The sequence below is a fragment of the Microtus pennsylvanicus genome, chromosome 17, assembly GCF_037038515.1.
Source record: "Microtus pennsylvanicus isolate mMicPen1 chromosome 17, mMicPen1.hap1, whole genome shotgun sequence".
Lineage (NCBI taxonomy): Eukaryota > Metazoa > Chordata > Mammalia > Rodentia > Cricetidae > Microtus > Microtus pennsylvanicus.
In genome coordinates, this window is record NC_134595.1 from 41,202,683 (window position 1) to 41,228,781 (window position 26,099).

Below are 26,099 nucleotides of genomic sequence, written 5' to 3' on the forward strand. Positions count from 1 at the left end.
GTTCTAACCCTTAAGGACAGGGATTGCTTGAAGGGCTATAAAGAGATCTAGGTTTACCAATTACCAGTAAGTAACTGGCTGTTTGGGGCAAATGATTCCATTTCTATGCTCTCAGTTCCCTCTCCTGTGATATCTGTAGCTTCGAAGGATAATGTCAAAGGTTCTTGTTGAAGTATAATATCAAAGGTTGATTTTTGTTTGTTTGTTTTTTTGTTTAGTTTGTTTTGGTTTTCTTGAGACCGGATCTCATAAAGTCTGGCTTCAAAGTTACTACACAGCCAAAGCATGACCTTGACCTCCTGATCTTCCTTCCTTGCAAGTGCTGGCATTATAGGAATGTACCACCATGCATAACTGCCTTTCAGTTTTAATTCTAGAGTTCCAGGAAACTTAAAAGCAACAATCGTTTGAGGAGCTAAAACTTTCTCCTCATTTCACCCCAGTAACCAAGTTTGTCCGGTGCCCACACAGCACATGCACGGGGGGGGGGGGGGACACACACACTGAATGCCCGAAGACTAAGTAAATAATTTAATTGTTGATTAAATGAAGATGGGGCTGGATGTGGCAGTACGCACCTTTAGCCCCAGCACTTAGGAGGTAGAGGCAGGTGGATTTCTGTGAGTTCAAAGTCAGTCTTGTCCACCTACTGAGTTCCAGACCTGCCAAGGCTATATAGTGAGACCCTGTTTCAAAACACCAAAACAGCAACGTGATGCTAAGTTGATCAACTGATTGGCCCTCTTGGCTCCGGGGATGGCTCCAGTGGACTGTGATGATATGTGGCTGAGCTGGAGAGTTTAAAAATAGCTTCTGCTCTACCAGAGGAGTTGGGTCCGATTTCCGGTACCCATATGACAGTTCACAGCTGACTGGCTGTAACTCCAATTCCAGGAGATCCAATGCCTTCTTCTGTCTTCTGTGGGCATCAGGTGTACATGTGACAGACAGACAGACATGCAGGCAGAACACCCATATACATAAAATCAAAATGTAAAAAAAAATCCATTCACACACATAAAATAAAAATAAGTCTTTAAAAGATATGACAGTTCTTACTGATTGCAGTATTGCATGCCAGTAGCCTCAGCACTAGGGAGGCAGAGCATGTGGGTCAGGAGTTCAAGTCCATCAATACATGGAGTACTTGAGCTACGTGAATCCCTGTCTCAAGCCAGTCTTCCACACCCAACAAAGATCTGACAGCTCTTTGCCAGCTGATTTCTGTGGGATAATCGTGAACGCATCACCAATAGCATTCTAGCTGATTTGGACCAGGAGTTTTAGGTGTTCAGCCTCTCTGATCATTTGTATCTTTCAGCCATATTTCAGTCCATCTCTGTTCTGCCTAACTTCCAGATTGGGGCAAACCATGGTCCACAGCACTTAACTTACAATAACTTTCTCTGTGTGTGTGTGTGCTTAGGTTGTTTTAGTTTTTGAGACAACGTCTGGTGTAGCCCAGGCTGACCTGTACTATGAGCCCTGATTTCTTTAGTTGCAAAGTGGAATGGATACTTTGAAATGTTGCTAGAGAGCCAGGTCATACCCAGCAAGAGATCTTCACAGTGTATGACGTAGTATACAATGACAGTATCCCCACCTAGCATCAAAGACGGCTCAGAAGTAACTCTACTAGAGACGAAAGTAACTCTTCAACCAGGAAAACAGAACCAAAACAAGCAAAAAAGCAGTTTTGCCAACAAAAAGTCATAAATGTCTCCCCTCCCCTTTACTTAGGAAGACCTTTACACACACATTTCCCTTTGCTCTGTAGACCTCCTCCATCAGATTATTTGTTTAAAACTCGGGTCAAGGGCTGGAGAGATAGCTCAACTGTTAAAATGCTTGCAAGCGTGAGGATCTAAGTTTGGTGCCCAGAATCAAGTAAAAAAAAAAAAATCAGGCTGGAGAGGTGATAATGGAGGATTCCTGGGAGTTGATGGATAGCCAGAATAACCTAACTGGGTGAACCCTACATCCCAGTGACTCTATCTCAAAAACCAAAGTGGGAGGGTAAGATAGTATTCTTGAGAAACATATCTGAGGATAACCTCTGGACAGACACATTCGGAACACGAGGCAGGTAATGGCTGAGGACTGACAGACAAGTCAAGTTCCTTCAGATTCTAGAGCGTCCAGTCTTGTGCCCCTAATAGAGTCTTGAAATAATATACTACTCATTTGTGTGGTTATTTTCCTTAGATTTGTCCTTTCCCCAAGAGTCATTTTCTCTGAGAACAAGACAATGGTGATTTGGTGGGCTTTCAATAAACATGGATTGAATGAACGAAAAGAAATTACCCAGGACTTGTGTAAGAATTTTAGGATACAAAAGAACACACACACACACACACACACACACACACACACACACACACACACACACACACACCGTGGGGTTGCCTCTCTAACTAACCAAACCATTCCCCAGTTATTGGATTCGAAGGAAGGGGTGGGTTAAGGGCGCAAGGTGGTCGATCGGATGAACAAATGGTCAAACCCGGGTGGAGACCCAGGCCTTAGCGAGTGGGTAGGAGGCAGGTTGACCTCTCCACTGGTCCCCAGGGTCCTGCGTCGCACCACACACAAGGAACAGAGGAATCGAGGAACCTCAGCACCCTGCCTCAGCCCCGCCCCAGGAGAAGTTTTGTCCCCGCCCGCTGGACCCGCCTCCCGGTCTGTCCGGTACTAGTACCACAGACCTTGTGGAAGGTGAGATCCTCAGGTGACACCATGAAGATCGAGTTCGTACCACTGAACATCCCACTGGCGCGGCGCTTGCAGACGGTTGCCGTGCTTCAGTGGGTCATATCCTTCATCTTGATAGGTAAGAACTCCCGCTGAACCACACTCACCTACCATTCTCACCCTACTGGTTCTCCGGTCAGCCAAACCAGAGGGCTTTCCCCTACCATGCTTTGGATTCTCTCTCACTTGTGACAAGTAGCTTTGCCAACTTTATTGCCCTTCTGCTATTTTCTTTTTCTTTCCTTCCTTCCTTCCTTTCATTCTTTCTTCTTTCATTTTTGGTTTTTCGAGACGAGATTTCTCTGTGTAGCCCTGGCTGTCCTAGAACTCTCTGTAGACCAGACTGGCCTCAAACTCAGAAGTACTCTGCCTGCCTCTGCCTCCCAAGTACTAGGATTAAAGGCATGCACCACTACCCCTGACTGTTGCTATTTTATTTCTAAAGTGAGGTGTGTCTTACCTACAACGGAAGGCACAGATTTTAAATATACAGCTGCATAAATTTGGGTAACTATACCCTCCCAAACGTAGTCATGAACCATCTAGAAAATGGGTGCTTGAGAAATCTGCAGTTTAGCTCTGCAGGAGCTGATGATTTGTTTCTGGATCCCTTGACTTATAAATGGGTAATGCCTCTAGGTGTTTAAAACCTGAAGCCTTTGTCGCCTCAATCTTAGGACAAAGAGTTGCGTGCTTAGTGTTAAGTTTTCCGATTACTCCTGGGTGCAGAATCATGCTTTTCTGCCTAGACCCAACAAGTACATGGTTGGGTTGGGTTTGTGAGCCTTCTTTTTGGAAATAATCCACTCAGGTGCATTCCAGAGTATTCTCAGGCTAAGGCGGGACAGGAACCAGATCTCTGTGGAGAGCTCTTGGAGGAAGCCTGTCTTTTGTGTGTCATGCTCTTGGAAGAAAAGAGAAAAAGGGGAATAACTAAGATCTTCTGTGGCTAAACTTCCCTAAATGCAGAAATTGTCCATATGGGCCAAGACAATGAACTGCACGCTGGTTGGGCTAAGTAATAATGACAACATTCAGCACATTACAGTTTTGCATGTTGGAAGTTGTTTCATTCATTCCATGCATGCACTCACAGATCTCCACCGTGACTACATATGAGGACCTCTAAAAGGATCTTCAACACTGGGATGCCCAGGCTCCAGCCCTAGTATTTCTAGCTCATTTGTCTTGGAATGCAGCCTTCACTGAGACTTATAAAAACAAAAGCAGGAACAAAACTCTCCAAGTGCACAGCAAGGGCTAATGAATAGACAATTCAAGGCATTAACTAGCTCCTTAGGTCCTCACAGCCCAAACCCTGGGGGCTTGGCTAGCAGCACTGCATTCTGTTCTGCTCTGGACACCGTAGGGACAGTGTATCCAGCATCCAGTACTGCCACTGAGCCCCCAAGCCCCTTCCACTATTAGCCACGCCATCCTCACAGTTACAGTGAGGCCAGGACTCCATGCTGTCTGTATAGAAGAGGAAACTGAGGCAAAATAAATTACTCCAGATCAGGCAGCTAGTGAGGGGAAAAAGCTGAATGCCAGCAAGATTGTTCTGCCTAAAGTCCCTGGTCCAGCCACTGGATGCCCACTCTGATGGCAAGAAAAGCCGCTGCACGAGAAATCTATATGAATTGCTGGCTCCACGCACAAGCAACAGCTGGCTGAGGGAAGGCTCCAATCAAGCTGGGCACACTCTGAGCCAGCGGCATGTAGCAGAGCCAATGGGTTCTAAAACCAAATGTTCGGGTGCCAGATTATGGCGTCACAAAACAATCCCACACCAATTTGTAATTATAAATAATGAAAGGGTTATTTATTTAAGGGGAAAACTTACAGATCACTGTCTTAGACAACAGTCCTCTGCGTGAACAGGAACAGAGTCTAGCAGCTGGAAGCAGGAGCCGGAAGCAAGAGAGCAGGCACATGGTTACCGCTGCTTTTACAGTATAAGAGACCACACCCAAGTGGGCTGGGTATCTTAAAGGCTATTGGCTGAAGGAGCAGAATGTATCTCCACAGCATAATGCAATATGATAATATATCCGAAACATTGTATCCATATATAAAATGTCTTAAACAGAGGTAGAAACATTCATGTATGCAATCTGTCAAAATAACTTTGCATAGGTGTACAAATATTGTAAACGGAAATAACAAATATATTTTGAACTTCTATCAATATACAAAAACTATACCAGGCCGGGTGATGGTGGCGCACGCCTTTAATCCCAGCACTCGGTAGGCAGAGGCAGGCGGATCTCTGTGAGTTCGAGACCAGCCTGGTCTACAGAGCTAGTTCCAGGACAGGCTCCAAAGCCACAGAGAAACCCTGTCTCGGAAAAAAAAACTATACCAATGTAAATTTTCCATAAATAATAGCTCACATGTGTTCACTCTATTCCCCACTATTATTATTAGTGTGAATAATTTCACACTAAATTAGCTATTATCCCATTCTACTCAGGGCTGCCACTGGGAGATGCTATACACCCAAATGCACCACATGGAGCCTAGCAGCGGCCAGCCACAAAAAACTCAAACCCCACGATTTGGCGCAAACTGCTCAATTATCTTGGCCAACTACAAGATAGATCAATTATATTTTTCTTTATTATAAGGGAGAACTCACAAAACAGGAACAAGAAAGTCCAAGTTCAGCTATGTAGCATGGGAATCAAAGAGAGAGAACAAACCCTGAGTCACCCAGCATTCTATCCGCTGGATACTCAAAGGTCAGGCCTTAACTTGGTCACACCTCTTAAAGTTCATTGGCTGACAAAGATTCCCTATCAGATATGGATATAGATTTAGAGGGGGGGTCTCTTGCAGCCTGGACTGTGAGATGATTGCAGATTGCTAAATGGCCTCTACCGTATTATCTAGAAGGGTGGCAGGTACTCCCACGAGCTATCTCAGAATCATCATTGCTCCTCTGCATTACTAGCTAGCCCCTGCCACACAGATGTTCATCTTCCCCAAAGGGTGGTGACAGTGGCCATACCTGGTGTGGCCTCAGGGAAGTGTTGGATTTGTTCAGACTGTATGTTCCACCCTACTTCAGAGTAGCAGCTTACAACTCTAATATGGGTACCTGCCCCAGGAAGGACCATCAGTCCAGGTGGGGATTGTTTGATCTTGAAGAAGACAAGGTATTTTGGGTTGTCAAGAGTGAAGCTGGGATGTTCCTTTCCATAGTGGTGAAAACAGGATGCTTGGGGATCAAAGTTATAGCAACCACTGAGTGGCAGCCAGAGGCTGCACAGAAGGCAGAAGCGAGAGGTTTATCATTTGGAGAGGCATATATCTGGAACATCTAGACTTGGAGGTCCTGCTGTCGTCAGGACAGGGCAGAGGGAAGAACAGAAAGTTGTAGGTGTCTTTAGGTCAGAGTTTCAAGTGAGTCAAGGCAGGAATGGAGAGGGCAGAAGCCTCGGGAAGGACAGTGTCAGAGTGAAGTGGAGGGCAGGAACCAAATGAGATATTGGGGTTTTCTAGGGGGGTGATGTGAAAAAGCTTAGAAGGGGCAGAGTGGAGAGACTCTTGTGTGACAGCAGATCCTTGAGCCTGTGGGGTGAGAGGACAGCGAGAGGGTTGCAAAAGAGAGCTTAGAAGCCTCCCGGGCCAGTAGGGGATGGTTGCTAGCGCCTATAGGCAAAGCTGCCATCCCTTAACTGTTGTATCTAACTGTGCAGAAAGGTAGGCAACGGGGCAAAGGTGAGTCCTCTCATTTGTCCCAAAGCCTTAGCACCACTCCCCATTTCTCAGTCGTGTATACAGAATAAAGGGCTGGCCAAGGTCAAGGAGACCCAGGGCAGGGGCCTGTAGGAGTACATCCTGGAGGTGAGAAAAAGTAGCTGTGATGGGCTTAGAAGGGTCTAGAGGCTCCGTTAGGGGGCCTTGTCCTTCATAGAGGGACAATCAAGAAGAGCAAAGGAATCCGAGCTTTAAGGTATCCCTCCAGTCCAAGGAAGGAGAGAATGTCTTCCATGGTGGATGGAGATGAGAGGGTCTGCCCGTGCTATCTGTGACTGAGACTGAGTGCACGTCTCTTAGGGAATAGCAGAAAACCTAGGTACTTGACCTGAGAGACAGAAAAAAAGATGGGTTTTGGAAGGGGAGACTTCCTATCCTTTTTTTTTTTCCTAAAAAGTTCAGAAGCTGGGCAAAATGCTGTGACAGCAAGGATAATGGACTGCAGAGTAGAGGTCGCCTACATAGCGGGTTACAGAGCAGAGGTCATCTACATAGCGGGTTACAGAGTAGAGGTCGCCTACATAGCGGGTTACAGAGCAGAGGTCATCTACATAGCGGGTTACAGAGCAGAGGTCATCTACAGAGCGGGTTACAGAGCAGAGGTCATCTATATAGCGGGCCACAGAGCAGAGGTCATCTACATAGCGGGCCACAGAGCAGAGGTCATCTACATAGCGGGCCACAGAGCAGAGGTCATCTACATAGCGGGCCACAGAGCAGAGGTCATCTACATAGCGGGCCACAGAGCAGAGGTCATCTACATAGCGGGCCACAGAGCAGAGGTCATCTACATAGCGGGCCACAGAGCGGAGGTCATCTACATAGCGGGTTACAGAGCAGAGGTCATCTACATAGCGGGTTACAGAGCAGAGGTCATCTATATAGCGGGCCACAGAGCAGAGGTCATCTACATAGCGGGTTACAGAGCAGAGGTCATCTACATAGCGGGTTACAGAGCAGAGGTCATCTACAGAGCGGGTTACAGAGCAGAGGTCATCTACAGAGCGGGTTACAGAGCAGAGGTCATCTACAGAGCGGGTTACAGAGCAGAGGTCATCTACAGAGCGGGTTACAGAGCAGAGGTCATCTACATAGTGGATTAGAGAGCAGAGGTCATCTACATAGCGGGCTACAGAGTAGAGGTCATCTACAGAGCGGGTTACAGAGCAGAGGTCATCTACATAGCGGGTTACAGAGTAGAGGTCGCCTACATAGCGGGTTACAGAGCAGAGGTCATCTACAGAGCGGGTTACAGAGCAGAGGTCATCTACATAGCGGGTTACAGAGCAGAGGTCATCTACAGAGCGGGTTACAGAGCAGAGGTCGCCTATATAGCGGGTTACAGAGCAGAGGTCATCTACATAGCGGGCTACAGAGCAGAGGTCATCTATATAGCGGGCCACAGAGCAGAGGTCATCTACATAGTGGATTAGAGAGCAGAGGTCATCTACATAGTGGATTAGAGAGCAGAGGTCATCTACATAGCGGGTTACAGAGCAGAGGTCATCTACATAGCGGGTTACAGAGCAGAGGTCATCTACATAGCGGGTTACAGAGCAGAGGTCATCTACATAGCGGGTTACAGAGCAGAGGTCATCTACATAGCGGGTTACAGAGCAGAGGTCATCTACATAGCGGGTTATAGAGCAGAGGTCATCTACATAGCGGGTTACAGAGTAGAGGTCATCTACATAGCGGGTTACAGAGCAGAGGTCATCTACATAGCGGGTTACAGAGCAGAGGTCATCTACAGAGCGGGTTACAGAGCAGAGGTCATCTACATAGCGGGTTACAGAGCAGAGGTCATCTACATAGCGGGTTACAGAGCAGAGGTCATCTACATAGCGGGTTACAGAGCAGAGGTCATCTACATAGCGGGTTACAGAGCAGAGGTCATCTACATAGCGGGTTACAGAGCAGAGGTCATCTACATAGCGGGTTACAGGTCTAGGGAGAGGTGGTTTGTGGCCAGAGTCTGGCTCAGAACCACTGGGTTTTATATAATTTCAGGCCTGGAACTGGATTTTGTATTATTTTAAAAGGGGATCTCATGTGGCAAAGCTGGCCTTGAACTCCTGACCCTCACTTTTGGCATCTTTTACTGGGATCATTGGTGTATGCTACCATGATCAGGTAGAAACAGTTTTATGGGGGAAATAAATAAATTTAAATTTGAATGAGAAAGGAAAGAACACATATAAAAAATTTAGTTATTTCTTAATATTGATCATTAATGCAAATAAGTCATTTTGTCTGTTTTCATGTTGTGAGTTTTGTGTGGAAATTTACAAAATGTGACCATTCTTCTGCAGAGTTTAGCTTGTTTTTTTTTTAAGGGCTGGGAATGTAGATCAGTGGTAGAGTGCTTGTTTAGAATGAGACCCTGACCCAGCAACAAAGACACACACACAAAACAACAACCAAGAGTTTCTTTTATAATGAAAGAAAACCAATTCTAATTTGAGAAAAGTAGAAAAATGTGTAAATTTTCTTACAGTGAGGGATGTAGCTCAGTGGTGAAGTTCCTGCCCAGCATGCACAAGGCCCTAGGTCTTCAAATCTTTAGAAAAGAGTATCATCTCTACAATTTTAGCCTATTTTTTTCTTCTTGGTTGTTATAAAAAGTATAACTATTTGGTTGAACCAAATGACATGGTATTTTTAGATATCTCAAACAACCAGTGGTAGCCAACTGATAACTAGTAACCATTGTCTGTTATAAGCCTTATACTATAACTCTTTCCTCACTCTTGCTCCTGTGGGTCACCACTCACCTTGTCCCTACGAGGAACTCCAGCTAAATCATTGCTCCACCAAGTTGGACTTTAGTGGAATCTTTTTTTCCTTTGGTCTGTGCTGGTGCCCTACCCTAGGTGAATAGACATTTGTGTGCCATCTCTTCAGAAAAAGTTACAGAATATCTTAATTGCTTTTGTTTCCCTGAGCACTGCTGAGGGTGAACTGGGTGCATCTGTGTTCTGCCCTAATCTTGTTTGTCTTTGAAATCCAGGTGCCTCTGGGTCAGAAATCACTCTTTGGGTGCTCTGGCTAAAACTGGATGCCCATCTTCATTGCTCAATCCCACACATTCTTAGCACATTCTTAGCCAAGGCAATAACATGAAGAAACCACAAAAGGAGCAAAAAAGAGGAGCTGTGTGAGTTCTGCCAATACTATGGCAGCATCATTTTGCAAAGAAACAATGCTTTATTGCATGGCTGACCATCAAGGAAGTCACTCATATCTGCTTGTCTGATCAGCTGTTACTGGGGTAATTTATAAGAAAGGAGAGAGTGAAGTGGCTTAGTGTTTTGGGGGCTGGAAGGATGTACATGTTACCCTCCTGAAAGAGTGGATGTTGGGTGTGTGATGTTACTGAAGCTACAGGATTTAAGTCTGGGGATAGCTGGGTATGTAGCTGACTCATTTCACAGTCCTAATTCTCCTGTGTGCTCTAACTATTCATCCTTTACTCTCTCCTGACTCTGAAAGCCACAGCCTTCTTATCATGTCATCATTTTGCCTTTTCCAAAATGTCACCTGACTGGAGTCAGAGTGTGCATCCTTTCCCTAGTAGCTTATTTACACAGTGATATGTATTTAAGACTCTCAAGTGTCTTTGTGGCTGGGTAATTCATTTCTTTTTAGAGGTAAAAGCTTTTCATTGTGTAGATAGAGTATGGCTTGTTTGTTCATTCATCTATAAAAACATTGTGGTGGTTTGAAAGAAAATGGCCTCCATATGGAGTGGCACTATCAGGTGGTAAGGCTTTGTTGGAGTAGATATGGTCTTGTTAGAGGAAGTGTGCCATTGTGGAGGTGGACTTTGAGGTCTTCTATGCTCAAGCTTCCCCAAGTGACAGAGCTCACTTCCTGTTGCCTGCAGATCAAGATGCAGGACTCTCAAGTCCTTCTCCAGCACCAAGTCTGCATGTACATTGCCTTGTCCCACCATGATAATAATAGACTAAACTGTTGTGGAATTTTTCTTTAACTATATAAAGATGAGTTACATTTGTTTACGTTGTTGAATATTACTTTAACTATGTAAAGGTGTGTTGCTTTTGTTTATGCTGCATTTGTTTAATTATGTAAAGATGTGCTGCTGTTTCACCTTTCCTGTCTAAGGCAACTGTCTGGTCTAATTAAAAAGTTGAACAACCAATAGCTAGGCAGTAGAGGCATAGGTGGGATTGCAGGCAGAGAGACTAAGTAGGAGGAGAGAAGAGAAGAGGAAAAAGAAAAGAAAAAAGAGAGAACAAGGGAAAAAGAGAGGGAAATGCTCAGGGCCTGTCAGCCAGGGAGTTGACAGGCAGACAGACATGAAATAAGACATACAGATTAAAAGAAAAGTGAAAATCTCTGAGGCAAAACATAGATGAAGAGAAACAAGTCAAATTAAGCTATTATAGCTAATGGGACAAGCATAAGATAAGGCTGAGCATTTGTAATTAATAAGAAGTCTCTGTGTCATGATTTGGGAGCTGATTGTCGACCCGAAGAAAGCCTGCACTATGCTAAATCTCTGAAACTTTAAGCCAGACCCAATTAAATATTTTCTATTATAAGAGTTGCCGTGGTCATGGTGTCTCTTCACAGCAATAGAAACTCTAAGACAAACACATTGTCTTTTTCAAAGTTTAACAATTGTGAATAACATTTCTATAAATATCAATATGTAAGCTTTCATTGACTATAAAGTCTTTAGTCCTCAACTCCTGTGTGTAAATATCAAGAAGTATTGTTACTAGACAACATGGTAAAAGTATGTTTATTTGTGTGTGTTGTGTGTGTGTTTTCATGTGTGTGGAGTTCTTGAAAATGGAAGCTCTGTGGCCAACACATGTCCGCTTCATGGGTACATGAACTATGATGTGCAGTCGAAGTAGGACAGTAAGGTTTCCTACAGTAGCCAGTCTTCTACTTCCCGTGACCAGTGGTTGTGAATTACAGGAGAAATGACTGGTGGACAATCCCACCTGGCCTGTCCCTCTCTTACAGTTCAGGTGTGCACTGGGATCTTTGTGATGCTGATCGTACACAACTACTGGTACATCTACATCCCATATCTCATCTGGCTCTACCTTGACTGGCAAACTCCAGAGCAAGGAGGCAGGAGATCTAACTGGGTCAGAAGCTGGACTGTGTGGAGGCATTTTAAGGACTATTTTCCACTTCATGTGAGTAGAACTATCTTCTAAAGTATTCTTTTGAGTTGGGGGGGGGGGGGACAGTGGAAGTGTGATTTCATCTTGTGTGTATCTACTTTATTTCTTCAGTCCATTTGGGGCTCTTATAATGAACACCAGATCTTCAGATCCATATAAAAATTTTATTTCTCCTAGTTCTGAAGTCTGGCAGGGGTGGGGTCCAATACTAAGTTTCCAAGATTCAGCCATTATCATCTTGCCCCATGATCTCATGACAGATAGAGAAGGCAGAGGAAGAGGGGAGCCAACTTGTCCTTTTAAGAAGAATCCATCCACACTGGCAGTAAGAATGCTAATCTCTCCACTCTCTGTGCTCTCGTGAGCTAGCCCCCTCTCAGGAGACCTTGCGTTCCTATACTGTAGCACTGGAGATCAAATTATCCTTGTTTTGTGGGTGATTGACAGACAGATGCGAATCATTCCAGAGAAAGTGTGCATTTTGGTCCAATTTAATAAATGAGACTTACGTCAAGTTGACAAAGTTTGGGGTGGGGGAGGGGGGTGGATGTGTATGGGACCTGGGCTTAGTGAATGGTTTGAAAATGTCCGAATATCTCTAATGCAGGGCAATAAGATGAACTGTTGATGGTCAGGTCCTGCTGAATAGGAACAGAGAGGAAACTCTTCCACTTCTCACTAACGGGGGTCATTTCATTTCCTTATCTCAATGTGAATGTGCTATATGTAGCTCATCAAAACCCAGGATTTGAATCCACGACAAAATTATATATTTGGGTGTCACCCTCATGGAATATTCGCAACTGGAGCCTTCGGAAATTTTTGCCTAAATTACTCCGACTTCAAGAAGCAGTTTCCCGATTTTACACCTTATCTCCATTCACTTGCATGCTTGTTCAAGCTCCCATTCTGCCGAGAATATCTGATGAGCTTCGGTAAGCCGCTCCTCAGCTTCAGTGACACCCACCTGATCTTACAAACCTACGCTCTGTGGATTTTCCTGACACCCAATCCTTCCGTCTGCTCTTCTGTCCAACCCAGATATTTAGCTTCGTGATAGCAGCATAGACATTGTCAATAAACACTAATTAAGTGGGAGGATATAGTGGTAAATGCATTTGGTATACTCAAATGTGGAAAACAGTCATGGGTCAAATAAAGGATAAATTATACTTTGGAGAGTCACTTTGCGCACTTTTATTATTATATTATATATTAGAACTGGAAAATGTCCTCCTTTGTGTCTGGTGCATCACCAGGACATAAACTACTCAGTGGGCTGGCTTTGTCATCCTAGGTTGTGCGCCCCTCCTGGGGCCGTGGGTGTGGTCAGCGGTACAGTGTTAGGGCTGTGGGTGTGGTCAGCGGTACAGTGTTAGGGCTGTGGGTGTTATCTAGCATGAACAAGGACTGGTTGTACCCCCAGATCTGTAAAGAAAGAAAGAATGGGGAGAGAAGGGGAGGGAAAAGGAGGAGAAGAGAACGGGATGGAAGGGAGAAATAAAAGTCACCTGTCAACAGCCTGGTCTACAGAGTGGTTCCAGGACAGCCAGGGCTACATAGACAAACCCTGTCTCAAATAAACAAACAAACAGAAGCCACTGCTACTCTGCCAGGTTTGATTTGTACTGGTTGTGGTTTGCTCTTTTTTTTTTTTTTTTTTTTTTTTTGAGACAGACCCTCTCACTCTATTACCCAGGCTGGCTTTCTGGCCCTGAATTCCGGACAGTATCACTTTTACGTCTCAAATTCTGAGACTGCAGGTGTGTGCCGCTGCACCTGTGAGTCGATGGAATACTCTTTGATCACAATTCTGAGAAGAGGATCAGTCTGAAATGCTGCGGAGATGCTATGTAAACATATAAAGTGACCTCAGCTTGCGTCGTCGGTAGCCTTCATTTCAACTCAAGAGACTCGATTTGCTTTTCTAACTCGATTGGCTTTTTGAGAGTGCGCTTTAGTGCCTTACAGAATGTTTTACACTAGTTGTGGAGGGTGGTTGGTTGTAATTACCTTTGCAGCTCTTGAGTATATAAAATAAATGAGCAGCCTTTTTGGAAAAATTATATCTTCAATATCAATTAGTGATAGAGTTAGGGAAAGAGTTTCTATGGCCGTCCAGATTGTCATGGCTCCCTTTACAGTCACTTCTGCCATTATTTATCTGTTCGGAAATCATCACAATACAGAGCACTAGAATCCTTGCTGGTTTTGCAAGAACTGTGACAGTTTGTGGCCTCAAAAGTAGAAGAGTTAGTTCCAGGACAGCCTCCAAAGCTATAGAGAAACTGTCTGGAAAAACCAAAAAAAAAAAAAAAAGTAGAACTCAGTGCAATGAGTGCTGCAAGGCCCTTTAGAGGGCTTTAGAGGGCGCCCTACCCCTTAAACTACAGCGTGATCTACCATATGACCACTAGAGGGCGCATTAACACCCCAAACTACCAAAGAAAATTCCTGTGTGGTTGACATTGGCTTAGAGTTTTATAAAAGGAACAAAATTAAAGATAAAATTTAAATTTCCAAAAAAGTCACAGAAATTTATTTAAATTTTTTTTTTTACTGATTCAAAGTATAATTACCAGTAAATTTGTGCAGTTGAGAACAGGTACGGCAGAAGACAGCCAGGCATTCTCCGCTCCGTGACCACGTCAGACAGTTTCAGAGTTATTCTTAATACAGTGACCACTGTAGTGATATTTTGTTTGTGTTTTAACAAATAAAGCTTGCCTGAAGATCAGAGTGCAGAGTTAAGCCACAAAAGGCCAGGAAGTGGTGGCACACACCTTTAAACTCAAGACTCAGGGGACAGACAGATCTCTGTTAGCTCAAGGCCACCCTGGGCTACACAAATTTGATCCAGTCTAAAACAAAAACAGAGCTCACACAAAGGTGATCCCAACACTTAGGATCCCCTGCCTTTGACCTCAACAGTAGGGTGGAGAGGGGAGTGATGGCTGGGCGGAGAGAAGAATAGAAGGCGGGAGGAGAGCTCAGACAGTCTGGGATGCAGTCTGAGGAAGCAGTCTGAGGACAGGATCGCCCCTTTGGTCTGAGCACTGGTAGAGGTAAGAACTCCAGTGGCTGGCTGCTCTGCTTCTCTGATCCTTCAGTGTTCACCGAGTTTTTATTATTAAGACCAATTAGAATTCATTCATGCTACAGATCGCAGCCATTCCTGTTGTATAACAAGTGTTTATACTGACATTAAATCTGCGTTCTGTGTGCCATCGTTGGCATATTTATTCACTGGATCTTTTGAGACTGGATCTCATTCAGAGCCTTATAGTTCTCTAATAGCAGGGAATCAGAATAAAGCATCACTATTGCAGTAGAATATTATTTTTAAAGAAATAATCCTTCAGAAGGGTTGGCTAGTCATGGTTTCTCTTTGCTTCACTAAGGGTTGGTTCCCGTTTCTAAGAAGAGCATATCCCACGTGGTGAGCAAAGATGGAGGTGGGAACATTTCCATCATTGTCCTTGGGGGCGCGAGGGAATCGCTGGATGCCCACCCAGGAAAGTATACCCTATGTATGCATGATCGCAAAGGATTTGTTAAGCTTGCCTTGATCCATGGGTAAGTGGCTTTTTTTCAGTTTTGTTGGAGACAGGGTCTTATTATGTAGCTTAGGCTGGCCTGGAACTCACCATGTAGCCCAGGCTGGTGTGGTGATCCTACTATTAAGCCTGCCAAGTCCTGGGATTACAGGTGCGAGCCACCCTGCCTGGTCTAGCTAAATGGCTATTTTGTTTAGGGTAAGTCTGTTTTCAAAGGATAAGCCATTAAATGAGCAAAAAGAATGATAACTTTTCTAATCCTAAAAGAACATTCTCCAAGTCAATGTTCCAATGAAGACAGGTGTAGGGGGGACGGGGTCTTCGGAATGGAGGATGAGCTTTCTAACAAGGTAGCTGGAATGTCCCAGCATTTGGTAATTAAAAAAAAACCAAAACAAAACAGTAGGCACGAAATCTTACATACTCAGTGTAAATTTGTAACAAGACGAACAGAAGCCAATGGAAAGAATGGCTTCCCCCAAGCTTGACTTCCTACAGAATTCTGGCCATGACTAGCTTGCTGAAGCCCTTCCTGAGGATTTCAAGCACAGCTTGAAGTGTTTTGAAGTTCATGCAGCTTCAGCGTTTCAAACGTGGCTACAGCACGGGAAGCTGTAGCAGTTACTTTTCCCATTGCTGAAAAATGCCCCGCTAAAGCAGTTTGGGGCTGGAGAGACGCCTCAGCAGTTAAGAGCAAGAGCACTGGCTGTTCTTTCAGAGGACCTGGGTTCAATTCCCTGCACCCGCCCACATGGCAGCTCATGCCTGTCTGTATCTCCACTTCCACGGCTCCTGACACCGTTATACAGACATGTATGCAGGCAACATACCAATGAACATAAAATAAAATAATAAAATAAATTTAGAGCGATTTGAGAAAGGAAGGGCTTACTCGGGCTCCCTGTCTCAGGGGATACAGTCCGTCTTTGTGGGGAAGGCATTTGGGGAGCAGGAGGCCACTGTTCATGTTGCACCCACAGTCTACAGACGGAGAGCAATGAACCGTGGGACTCAGCTGGCGTTCTCTTTCCTCCCTCTTTAATCCACCAGGACCCTGGCCCATGGGATGTTACCTTTGAGGGGTTCATATTCACCTCTTCATTTAAAACCTCTCCAGAGCTGTTAATCCCAGAACTCCAGAGGCAGAGGTAGGCAGGTCTCTGTGAGTTCGAGGCCAGCCTGGTCTACAGAGAGAGTTCCAGGACAGGCTCCAAAGCTACACAGAGAAACCTTATCTCAAATAAATAAATAAATAAATAAATAAATGAACAAACAAATAGATATAAATAAAATAAAACAAAGCCTCTCCCGAAGCACTTTCACAGACCCCCAGAGGCATGTCTCCTAGGGGGTTCCAAATCCAGTCAAATTGATTGACAATGAAGAGTCACTAACATTGGCACCTTTAGAATTGGGAGGTTTTCTTGAAAAGTCTGGATGAAAGTAAATTATTTAAATTCACAACCTTGAGGCTGGAGAGATTTAATGAACGAATCAACGATTGGACGGTACAATTCTGAAGGCTGGAGTTTTCACCCCAGCCCCCATAGAGCAAGCCAGGCATCCTGCAAACACACTTGGCCCCAGCTCTGAGGAAGGGGCATTTTCTTTCAACCTCTAAGCATGCACACGCGTGTGTCTGCAGTCACAGCTGTGCACACACTGACATACATGAGCAAACCAACATTTTCCTCTGTTCCTAAAACCTGCGTCCTTCCTTTCTGTCCCGCCAGTGCCAGCTTGGTCCCAGTGTTTTCTTTTGGTGAAAATGAACTTTTTAAACAAATTAACAACCCCGAAGGCTCATGGCTTAGATTTGCACAAGAGACACTGAAGAAATCAATCGGGTTTACCTTGCCACTGTGTTACGCCAGGGGGATATTCCAGTACAACTTTGGCCTACTGCCCTATCGGAAACCGATCTACACCGTTGGTATGTACACGAAATAAACAAAATGGTCTTACCTCATATAGTGCTTGCTGTTACTGTCTAGGTGCTAATAATTCCAAAGAAGTTGCCTTGGGTTTGGACTTGCTAATTTCTTAGATCTTTCATTCTGAACTTTTCACTTTAATACCGTTCTTCATGTTGTGACCCCCCAACCATAGGATTATTTCGGTTGCTACTTCATAACTGTAATTTTGCTACTATTGTGAATCATAAAGCAATTATCTGTGTTGTCTGATGGTCATAGGTGACCCCTGTGAAAGGGTTGTTCGACCCCCGGAGGGGTCATGACCATGGGTTGAGAAGCTCTCTTAGACCCCAACTGAACTTTAACCGTGGTGTGCACATCTAAAGAACTTCCTCTGCTTGACATTTGTGCGGGAGTTGGTTACCCTGTATAACTCCACTGCTGAGCTAGAGTCCAAGTTTAGACATGAAGTTTCTAGTGCTCCTTAGTGCACCTGTTTCTCTGTACCTGCCTATAGCACAGGAGTGACTGATAGGCAAGCCACCTCAGAGGCTCAAAGCCACACACACACACGCCAGCGCTCCCCTCTCCCGGGAAGATGCGATAGCTCTGCTCTCTGAGGCAGACGCATGAAGCTCAGACCCAGGATGGACGTAGGCTAGAATCTTTCCCGGTAAGACAGATGCTACATAGATTATTAGAGATGGGTTGATCGGGATATGAGAATTAGCCTGTAAGGGCTAGAGTTAATGGGCCAAGCAGTGTTTAAAAGAATACAGTGTCCGTGTAATTATTTTGGGGCATAAGCTAGCAGGCGGCCGGGGTGCTGGGGACGCAGCCCCGCCGCTCAAATTACTACAAAATGGCGTCAGGTTTTCCCTAGAGCACGCTTCGTGTCACTAATTATGTTCATAGATGTTCTGGTAGCGAATGTTTTTATTTATAAAAGGTGAGTGTTTGAAGGACTAGAGACGGGGAGCAGAAATGAAAAAGGAAAGGGTCAGAGCCCAGCCTGGCGATGTACGTGTAGTGTCACCTACTGGGATACTGAGGCAGGAGAGACACAGGGTCAGGGCCAGCCTGGGCAACACTCAAAGCAGTCTCGAAAAGTAAACAAGTCTGTAAGTGGCGGGAGTAAAATACTTTCCTTCTGAGGCTTGGAAGAGGCGGGGAGGATGGAAATGAGGAGGTGCTGAATCATGATGAATTTAACCATAGTTTTGCATTTTATATGAAATGGAAATAACACTTTTACCACAAGAGCCAATAACTAAAATATGAATATAGTGACTTCTCTCTTTTTTTAGATTAGTTTCACTAGAAGAACGTTTCTTCCATTCCTTCTTCTCCTCTTACCCCCTCCTCCCCTTTCTTTCTCATAATGGAGTCCCATGTAGCCCAGGCTAGCCTGAAACTCACTATATAGCCACGTTGTCTTAAACTTCTAATCCTCCTGCCGCCACAGGAATCCCTTCTGCTAGGAGTACACACATGACATTTTCTGCTGTCAGTTTATATGAGCTTTGCAATTCAAATGCAGTCACGTGACGCTATTTTTAGCTGCCATATTTAACTCAGATGGGATGCAGCAGCCTGTTGGTTACTCCAGGGAACACTGAGATAAATTGCAGCGTATGACTGTACTTTCATGACCAACTGGCTCATTTCTTTGGTATCATATCAGCTAATCATTTTTGTTCCGTAATGTTATGCTGTTGATTTGAGGGTGAGATATAATGGAAATTACAAGTTATGATCTGGGGGATAAGTTTAATTAGAGGTAGTGCATATGCCCACATGCAATTGTAGATACTGAAAAAGGGGCATGCGGCTGTGGGTTGCAGTTACTGTCTCCTTGCACTAACTTGTTTTAAGTAGCGTGGCTTTGGTATGTGATGCAGTTAAATTGTTCCTTTCCTGACAAAGTCAGAGGAAAATGGAGCTGCAGAATGTGAGCTGCCTGTCAAGACGTTCTCATTCCTGCTCTATACTGCGCTTCTTTGGGGGACTCCGAATAAGGGGACATTCCGTTGGCTCATTCCATACCTACTCTGAATGGTTCTGAGTCCACGGCATCTCCAGAAGCCTGTTATTTTTTAAAAAAAACCTTTAAATGAAGATAATAATAAGAATATTTCTTAAAGGTCCAGCTGTCACAATCTTAGGACCACAGAGGGGGAGTCAAAGTGGGAACCAGACCAAACATAGGCCTGTAGTCCCAATCCATAGGTAGCTGTGGCAGAAAGATCAGAAGTTCAAAGCCGACCTAGGCTGCAGAGTGAGTTCAAAGGCAGCCTGGGCATAAGCCACATGGTTAGATTCTGTATAGTTTAGTGGTAAAGGACCTATCTAGCATGTGAAAGATAGAGTCAGTTCCCAGTACCGCAAGGACAGATAAGAAAGAGAGAGGGAAGGAAGAAGAAAGAAATGAGGAAGGGAGGGAGAGGGAGGCAAATGGACAGGACAGAGTCTTCCTGACCAGCTTGCTGAGAGTTTCAAATGCATTGAGCTTTCCCTGAGCAGGAATTCCTGCCAACATGTTAACCAGCATCAAAAGTGTGAGCAAGTAGACAAATGGTTCATTAGAAAAAAAAATCTCAGTTTCTGGAAGAATAGAGAGGAGGAGACATCCAGAGATACACAGCTGTCATGAGTTGGGAAAGCAAATGCAAACAGGGCTCATGAAGCCGTTGGCAGAGTTTGACTATGGATTGTGTGTAAAATGTCGCGTGACGGTATATCTCAAGGGTGTGATGTGTAAGCTATTCTTCTCATTCTTAGAAAACAAAATAGTCAGGGATGATTTGTACGGCTGAGTTAGTACCATCATCCCCTACTCTCAGAGGCTGTTAGAGATTAAAAGCAGGCTGGCAGTGTGGTACATGTCTACAGTCCTGGCATTTGGGTGGCAGAGGCAGGGAGACTGTTTCAAGTTTAAGGCTAGCCAGAGCTACATATAAAACCCTGCCTCAGAACCAAATAAACAAACAAACAAAAGCCCTAATAAGAGACTGGGTAGGTAACTTGGTTGGTGGAATGCTTGTTTAGGAAGCTCCAAGCTTAGATTTGATAGCCAACATAAAACAGGTGGGATAGTGAACACCTGTAAATCCAGCACTTGGGAGTTTGAAGCAAGACGATCCAAGTTCATGGCCATTCTCTGCTCCATAATGAGTTCAAAGCCAACTGAGCTAAATGAGATTTTGTCTCAAAAGGCATCAACAAGATAATAATCCCTGCGTATTTTGATGCACATATGTGTGCTTATGCATGCAAAGCAACCCAGCAATGGTTGGATGTAGCTGACAGCAAGTGTTTATGGTATCCTTGAGTTTTTTAGATAAAAAAGATAAGGAAGCAGGTTTTATTTTAATAAAACTAGATTCTATGCCATTATATACTGGTGGGAGAAGCCCAGATTAAGAAACTTCTGAAATTGAAGGAAAGGAGGGGAATGCAGTTTTGTTTTGTTGTTTGTTTTTTAAAGATTTATTTATTTATTTATTTATTGTGTATATAGTGTTCTGCCTGCATGTACACCTGCAGGCCAGAGAGGGCACCAGATGTCACTAGAGATAGTTGTGAGCCACCATGTGGTTGCTGGGAATTGAACTCAGGACCTCTGGAAGAGCAGCCAGTGCTCTTAACCGCTGAGCCATCTCTCCCACCCCCGCAGATGGTTTTATTTCTAAAACAGGAGACATTAAAAGAGAGAATGAGGTCCTGAGGATGAATGCAGAGGAGGTAAGACTCCCCCTCTGAGGTGTTAGGGTTTCCAGCAGGGCCCATGCTTTCACTGGCATGAGTCAGATCATCAGGGAAAAGTGTCCAGACCTTCTAGGTATGACAGAGCCCCACGAAGGATGAAGAATCACAGAAGTGACCGGGGGACACATTTATATGCTGGGTTTACCAAAGACAGCAGCTAGGGGAAAGTAGCCCAAATGTACACAGAGACTAGAGACGGGAAAGAGCTCTTGTCTCAGGGTCTGAAGGGGGTTCTTCTGACTAACTCCCCCTGTCTGCTGAAAAGACTTTCTTCCTGGTCTTAGGAGGGCATCATTTACAAGGGAACTTTAGTTCCTTCTCTCAGGAAGAAAGGGGAAGCCTATAGTGCCCTTCTCACAACGCAGAAGTACCCTCCACACCTTCCTGCACCTTCACTCCGACGTCTCAGACTCACTGAGCTGCTCTCACTAGAGACGAAAGCTATTTCTATGAAACTACAATTTGCAAGTCAATCTGGGTATGGATTTTTTCAGTACACCCCACCCGCAGAGTTCAGAACTGCGAGGAAGCTATGAGTAAAACCTCTAGTTTTACTCTCCCATCCCACGCCAAGGAAAATTTCGGCCAGACAGAAAGCTAAGACAAATCCAGGCTACTCCAAGGCTGCTCTGGAACCCCTGATCCTCCTGCCTCTGCCACCGGAATGCTGGAGCTTAGGCATGCGTCAGCAGGCCTGGTTTATTTTCTCCGGGTCTCTCTGCTGTGTTGTCAAGGGACTGATGTCCACCGTGCAGAAATTTGACTTCCAAATGATCAAAGAAAACCGTCCATGAGTGTTCGGACGCCGCATCTGGAGACTCGGCAATTCCGGGTGTGGGTGTGTCTCTCCTCCTTCTGTGTCCCTCCCTCATCGCCCGTATTCATGCTCTTTACCGCTTGCTGCCTGGTCTATTCCTTCACGTTTGCTCAGTTTTTTCCTTAAATAACCGCTGTCTGTTACTGGCACGGGTTCACCCTGTCTGTAGCTTGGAGAAAGACAAAGAGGGCTCCTCCGGATTGTCCTCCCTTACAGCCACATACACAGGCCTCATGCCCAAGCTAATGACTCTAGCAGAAGCAGTTTGCAACGAGGATTGAAGTTGACTGCCTGGCCTTGGAGCAGTAGCAGCATCTGGCCAGCAGATGGCGCAGTGTATACGGGCGCCAAAGACTTGTCTTTCCCAACTCTATAATTCTGAGGTTCCTTATTATATAAACATCTTTTAAAATATGTACAGAATGCCGGGCAGTGGTGGTGCACGCCTTTAATCCCAGCACTAGGGAGGCAGAGGCAGGGGGATCCCTGTGAGTTCGAGATCACAAGGTCAGCCTGATCTACAAGAGAGCTAGTTCCAGGATAGGCACCAAAGCTACAGAGAAACCCTGTCTCAAAAAAAACCAATCCCCTTTCCCCCGAAAAAAAAAAGTACAGAAACCGCCAGATTTATCTACATCTAGTCTGCATTTTTGTAATTATACATGTGATGTAAATGTTTTTTTCTTTGTGGAACACTCATATGACCCAGATTAGATGAACCTTTATCTATCTCTGTCTCCTTCCCCAGAGGGAAATGTCGATCTTCGCAGATTTTTTTCCTGTGCACTTAAAATATTGATGCACCTAGAAATATAATTTTTTTCATAGACAGGCTCACACTTTATTTTGCAACTTTTCTTTGACGTTTTAGATGTTTTGCGTCCCACATTACTTGTTATTTAGAAGAGATAGCGCCTAGGATTCCAGCGAATAATGTCGCTCAGCTTATGCAACTGTTTTCCTATTGAGCTGCGCTTGCTTTCGGTTTTGTGATTCTATGACTTTCGCACAGATGCTTCTCTGTAAAGATATGTGACACTTTCGATTGTTTTGAAAGATTTAAAAAAAAAATGAGTCCGAAATAGTGGGATGCCGCGCGACCGGAGCCTTTCAGTCAGTCATAATAAGAACACTGTGGTCTGATTGTCAGCGGTGCCCAGGGGAGAACGAGGGTGACGTGGCACACGGCCACGCCCACTCTGCTCTCAGCTGCAGCCCGCACAGCAGCCGCGCGTTGGACTCAGAGGGCAAACCACCCGGAGGAGAGTGACAGCCCAGTATCTGCTGAGAAGGGAAACTCTTTATTTGCTGGCCAGTGGGATGGTGTGACTGAGGCAGGCAGCCAGTGAGCTGCGGAGAGGACTGGAGCCAGGGGACTGGAGGGGTGGGGATTGGCAGCCCAGGCCTCGGACGCCCACTGGAGACGCCAGCTGTGGCTGAGCAATGGTTGTTCCTCGAGGGTGATTGCACGCTCTGTTTTTCAGTTGGCCGCCCTATCCCTGTCCGGAGGACTCCCCACCCGACCCAAGAACAGACTGACCAGCTGCATCAGACCTATATGGAGGAGCTAAAGAAACTATTTGATGAACACAAAGGGAAATACGGTATTCCAGAACACAAAACTCTGGTTTTTAAGTGACTCTCCCCCTTCAAGGCACAAAGGAAGACAAGAGAACAGTGTCGAGAAAATAAATATATTAAATAAGTTCACTGTGGGGTTGTTTTTTTTTTTTTTTTGGTTTTTGGTTTTTTTTCTTTTCTATAGAATCAAATTGCAACTGAAAGGAACTAGTCGTGGAGCCAGCTGCTGTTATTTTATACTGCTAAATAAAAATCCAGTAGATGGAGGGCTGGGGTTGCAGCCCACTGCTAGGATGTTCCCCAAGCATGGGCAAGGCCCCAGGTTTGCTCCTTAACACTGGAAAACAAAAATACATTGCAGATGATTATAGGATAAGGTCGAAGATGTCTAAGACTTGAGAACCTTCTGAATTTAGGGAGACTGGATTGTTCTTCAGGTTCCTAAAAAGTTTAGAGTTACTCACTTGCTGGGAGCAAAAGCAAAACATCAACTTGAGAGAGCCTCCAGACCTGAGCACCACTGCGGCTTGGGGTGGGGTCTTCGCCGAGCGTGGCGGCTGACATTCACCCCAGATGAGCATTCAGAGACTGTGTAACTCGCCATAGAGAGAGCTGAAGAGACAGGGTTCCCCCTGAACACATTTGTTACTGAGCAATGCCAACTTTAATACTAGATGATGAACATCCTTTACATCACATCAGTGCTTTTTGGCCTGGGGTGGGTCTGTTTGGTTTTTGGGTTTTGATCAGGGCAGAATGAAGCCATTTCTGAAGAAGGACGTGTCTGACACCTGGAGTCCCGTAGGGGTGAGAGCCTGTGTCATTTCTCCTTCTGTATCTGCAGTGGAAAAGCGTTTGTTTGGAAGATGGCTGCCTCCCTGTTCCAGAACACATCGGAGGGGTTGCTGGACGTGGGTTACACAACAGAAGCGCTTGTCATTTTCTTCCCCGGGTGGCCTTTTCACTTGGGACAAGCTCTGAAAGAAAGCGTCCCCTCTTCTCGGTGCTGTCTAGTTCTGTCCACCGGAGCTGCATCGTCTCTGTTTGCTGAGATGTCTGTCCCTGGTGCCTGGCACAGCGGGGGGCACTAGGGCACAAAATAAGTGCTTGCCCAGTGGCTATAGAAAATAACTCTGCTATTATGTGAAGACATTTCTGAAGCTATGCCTTAGTAATGAAGCCTGTTGTAAGACAAGACCCACACGAGATAGGAAAATTTCCTGTTATCTAACTGGCCCGCATCAATAATCGACTACGCATCATCCTACGCTTGTCCGGTTTCTGCTGTTTAGTCACACGGTTTTGGGTAAGGAGAACGGCACCAGAAACAACGCCTGCCCTGCGGCTGCATGTTGGCTTCTTTGGCTCCTGCACCGTGCTACTTGTAAGCCCATCCAATAACAGTTCAGTCCTCTAGGCCTATTTTTCAGCCGCCAAGTTCTGCTTTTTATCCCTACAAAGCAATGGAGAGGGTTTTTTGGTTTTTTTTTTTACCTTCTAATAAGACTTCTAGGCTTATTAAATATTACCTTGTGGGCATTTAGGGCGGGGTTGTAACTTCTAGCATCCTGTAGAAAGACAAGTGGGCTATGGGCATCTTACAAGAGAAGACTTTATGATTAATTCACCAGAAAAGGACATATTGGAGCTCCTGGAAAACCCACTGAAGTTTAACAAAACTCGACAAGAAGGAAACAGGACTGAACTTAGCGTGGTGGCATTGTTAGGAAAGAAGATGCCCCCATTCAGAGGTCCCAAGTCTGTGGCAGGAAGCTGGGAGCAGCTCAGTGGCTGACAGGCTTCGACAGAGATGCCCTCTCCGTCAGTCCCCACCGCATCCTGCATCTTCACTCTGACATCTCTCACTGAGATGCTCTTACTCTGGGCATAATCTGGGTATAGACTTGGAGCCCAAGAACTTGAACCCTCAGCACCCAGAATACACAGAAAAAGCCAGGCGTGGTGGTGTGTGCTTGGAATCCCAGCCCTGAGGATACCAGAAAGACACCTGGAGCAGCCAGACAACTAAGTGAGAGATCTCACCTCAGAAAACATGGCAGACAGCACCCATGGAAGGAGGGACAGTGGAGATTGTCCTCTGACCTCCATGTGCATCCTACACACATGCACACGTATCCCCATGCGTGCATCTGTTCAACCATGCACACTGCACACACACGAATCATGCCACACCACAGCAAGGGTAGGAAAGTATTTCACACAGGAGAACATGCCCCTCCCCAGTTGTTCTGCATGGACAATCTGAAAATCCACCGCCCCAAAGCTTTGAAATCTGTTGTTTTGCCAAAGCAGAGCCTTTAAGTTATTACAGACCCAGGATCATGATTTCTTGATCTTTAATACCACGTTTAGTGGGGAGGCCAGGCTGGTCGCCCATTGTCAGCTGGATTACCCAATAGGCACTGAAGCCCAAGCTTGGCAAAGCAGAGTTTGCAAACTGAAGGAAGCACTCCTTTGTGCGTTCAGACAAATGTTGATCTAAAAATGTAGCTATCAATGACCTGAATGAAACTTGGCATGTGAAAAGGTCATCTTCAGTATATATGGAAGAGGGTAGGCTTGCGTCCCAACTTCTTAGGGTCTCCTGAAGATTTACTCAAGCCCTTCAGGTACGTAGAGCATAGCTGTAAATCCCACATGGTCCTACAGATGGCAACTGGAGGTTTCCGTGAAGAATTGGCCATCATGCAATGGCACATGTGATGCTCACCAGTGTGGTTTCGCAAGGGTCTCTCCTGTTGAAAAGGTTCCACCTACT

At 45.2% G+C, this 26,099-nt stretch overlaps 1 protein-coding gene across 1 annotated transcript; it reads left to right on the forward strand.

The window, feature by feature from the left end:
- Nucleotides 1–2,704: 2,704 nt before the first annotated feature.
- On the forward strand, nt 2,705–23,382 carry Mogat1 (monoacylglycerol O-acyltransferase 1). The gene is made up of 6 exons (XM_075951672.1): nt 2,705–2,830; nt 11,515–11,693; nt 12,412–12,616; nt 15,083–15,257; nt 16,972–17,171; nt 23,224–23,382. Exons 1-6 carry the CDS (start codon nt 2,737–2,739, stop codon nt 23,376–23,378), a joined length of 1,008 nt encoding a protein of 335 aa, XP_075807787.1. The 5' UTR covers nt 2,705–2,736; the 3' UTR covers nt 23,379–23,382.
- The last annotated feature ends 2,717 nt before the right edge of the window (nt 23,383–26,099 follow it).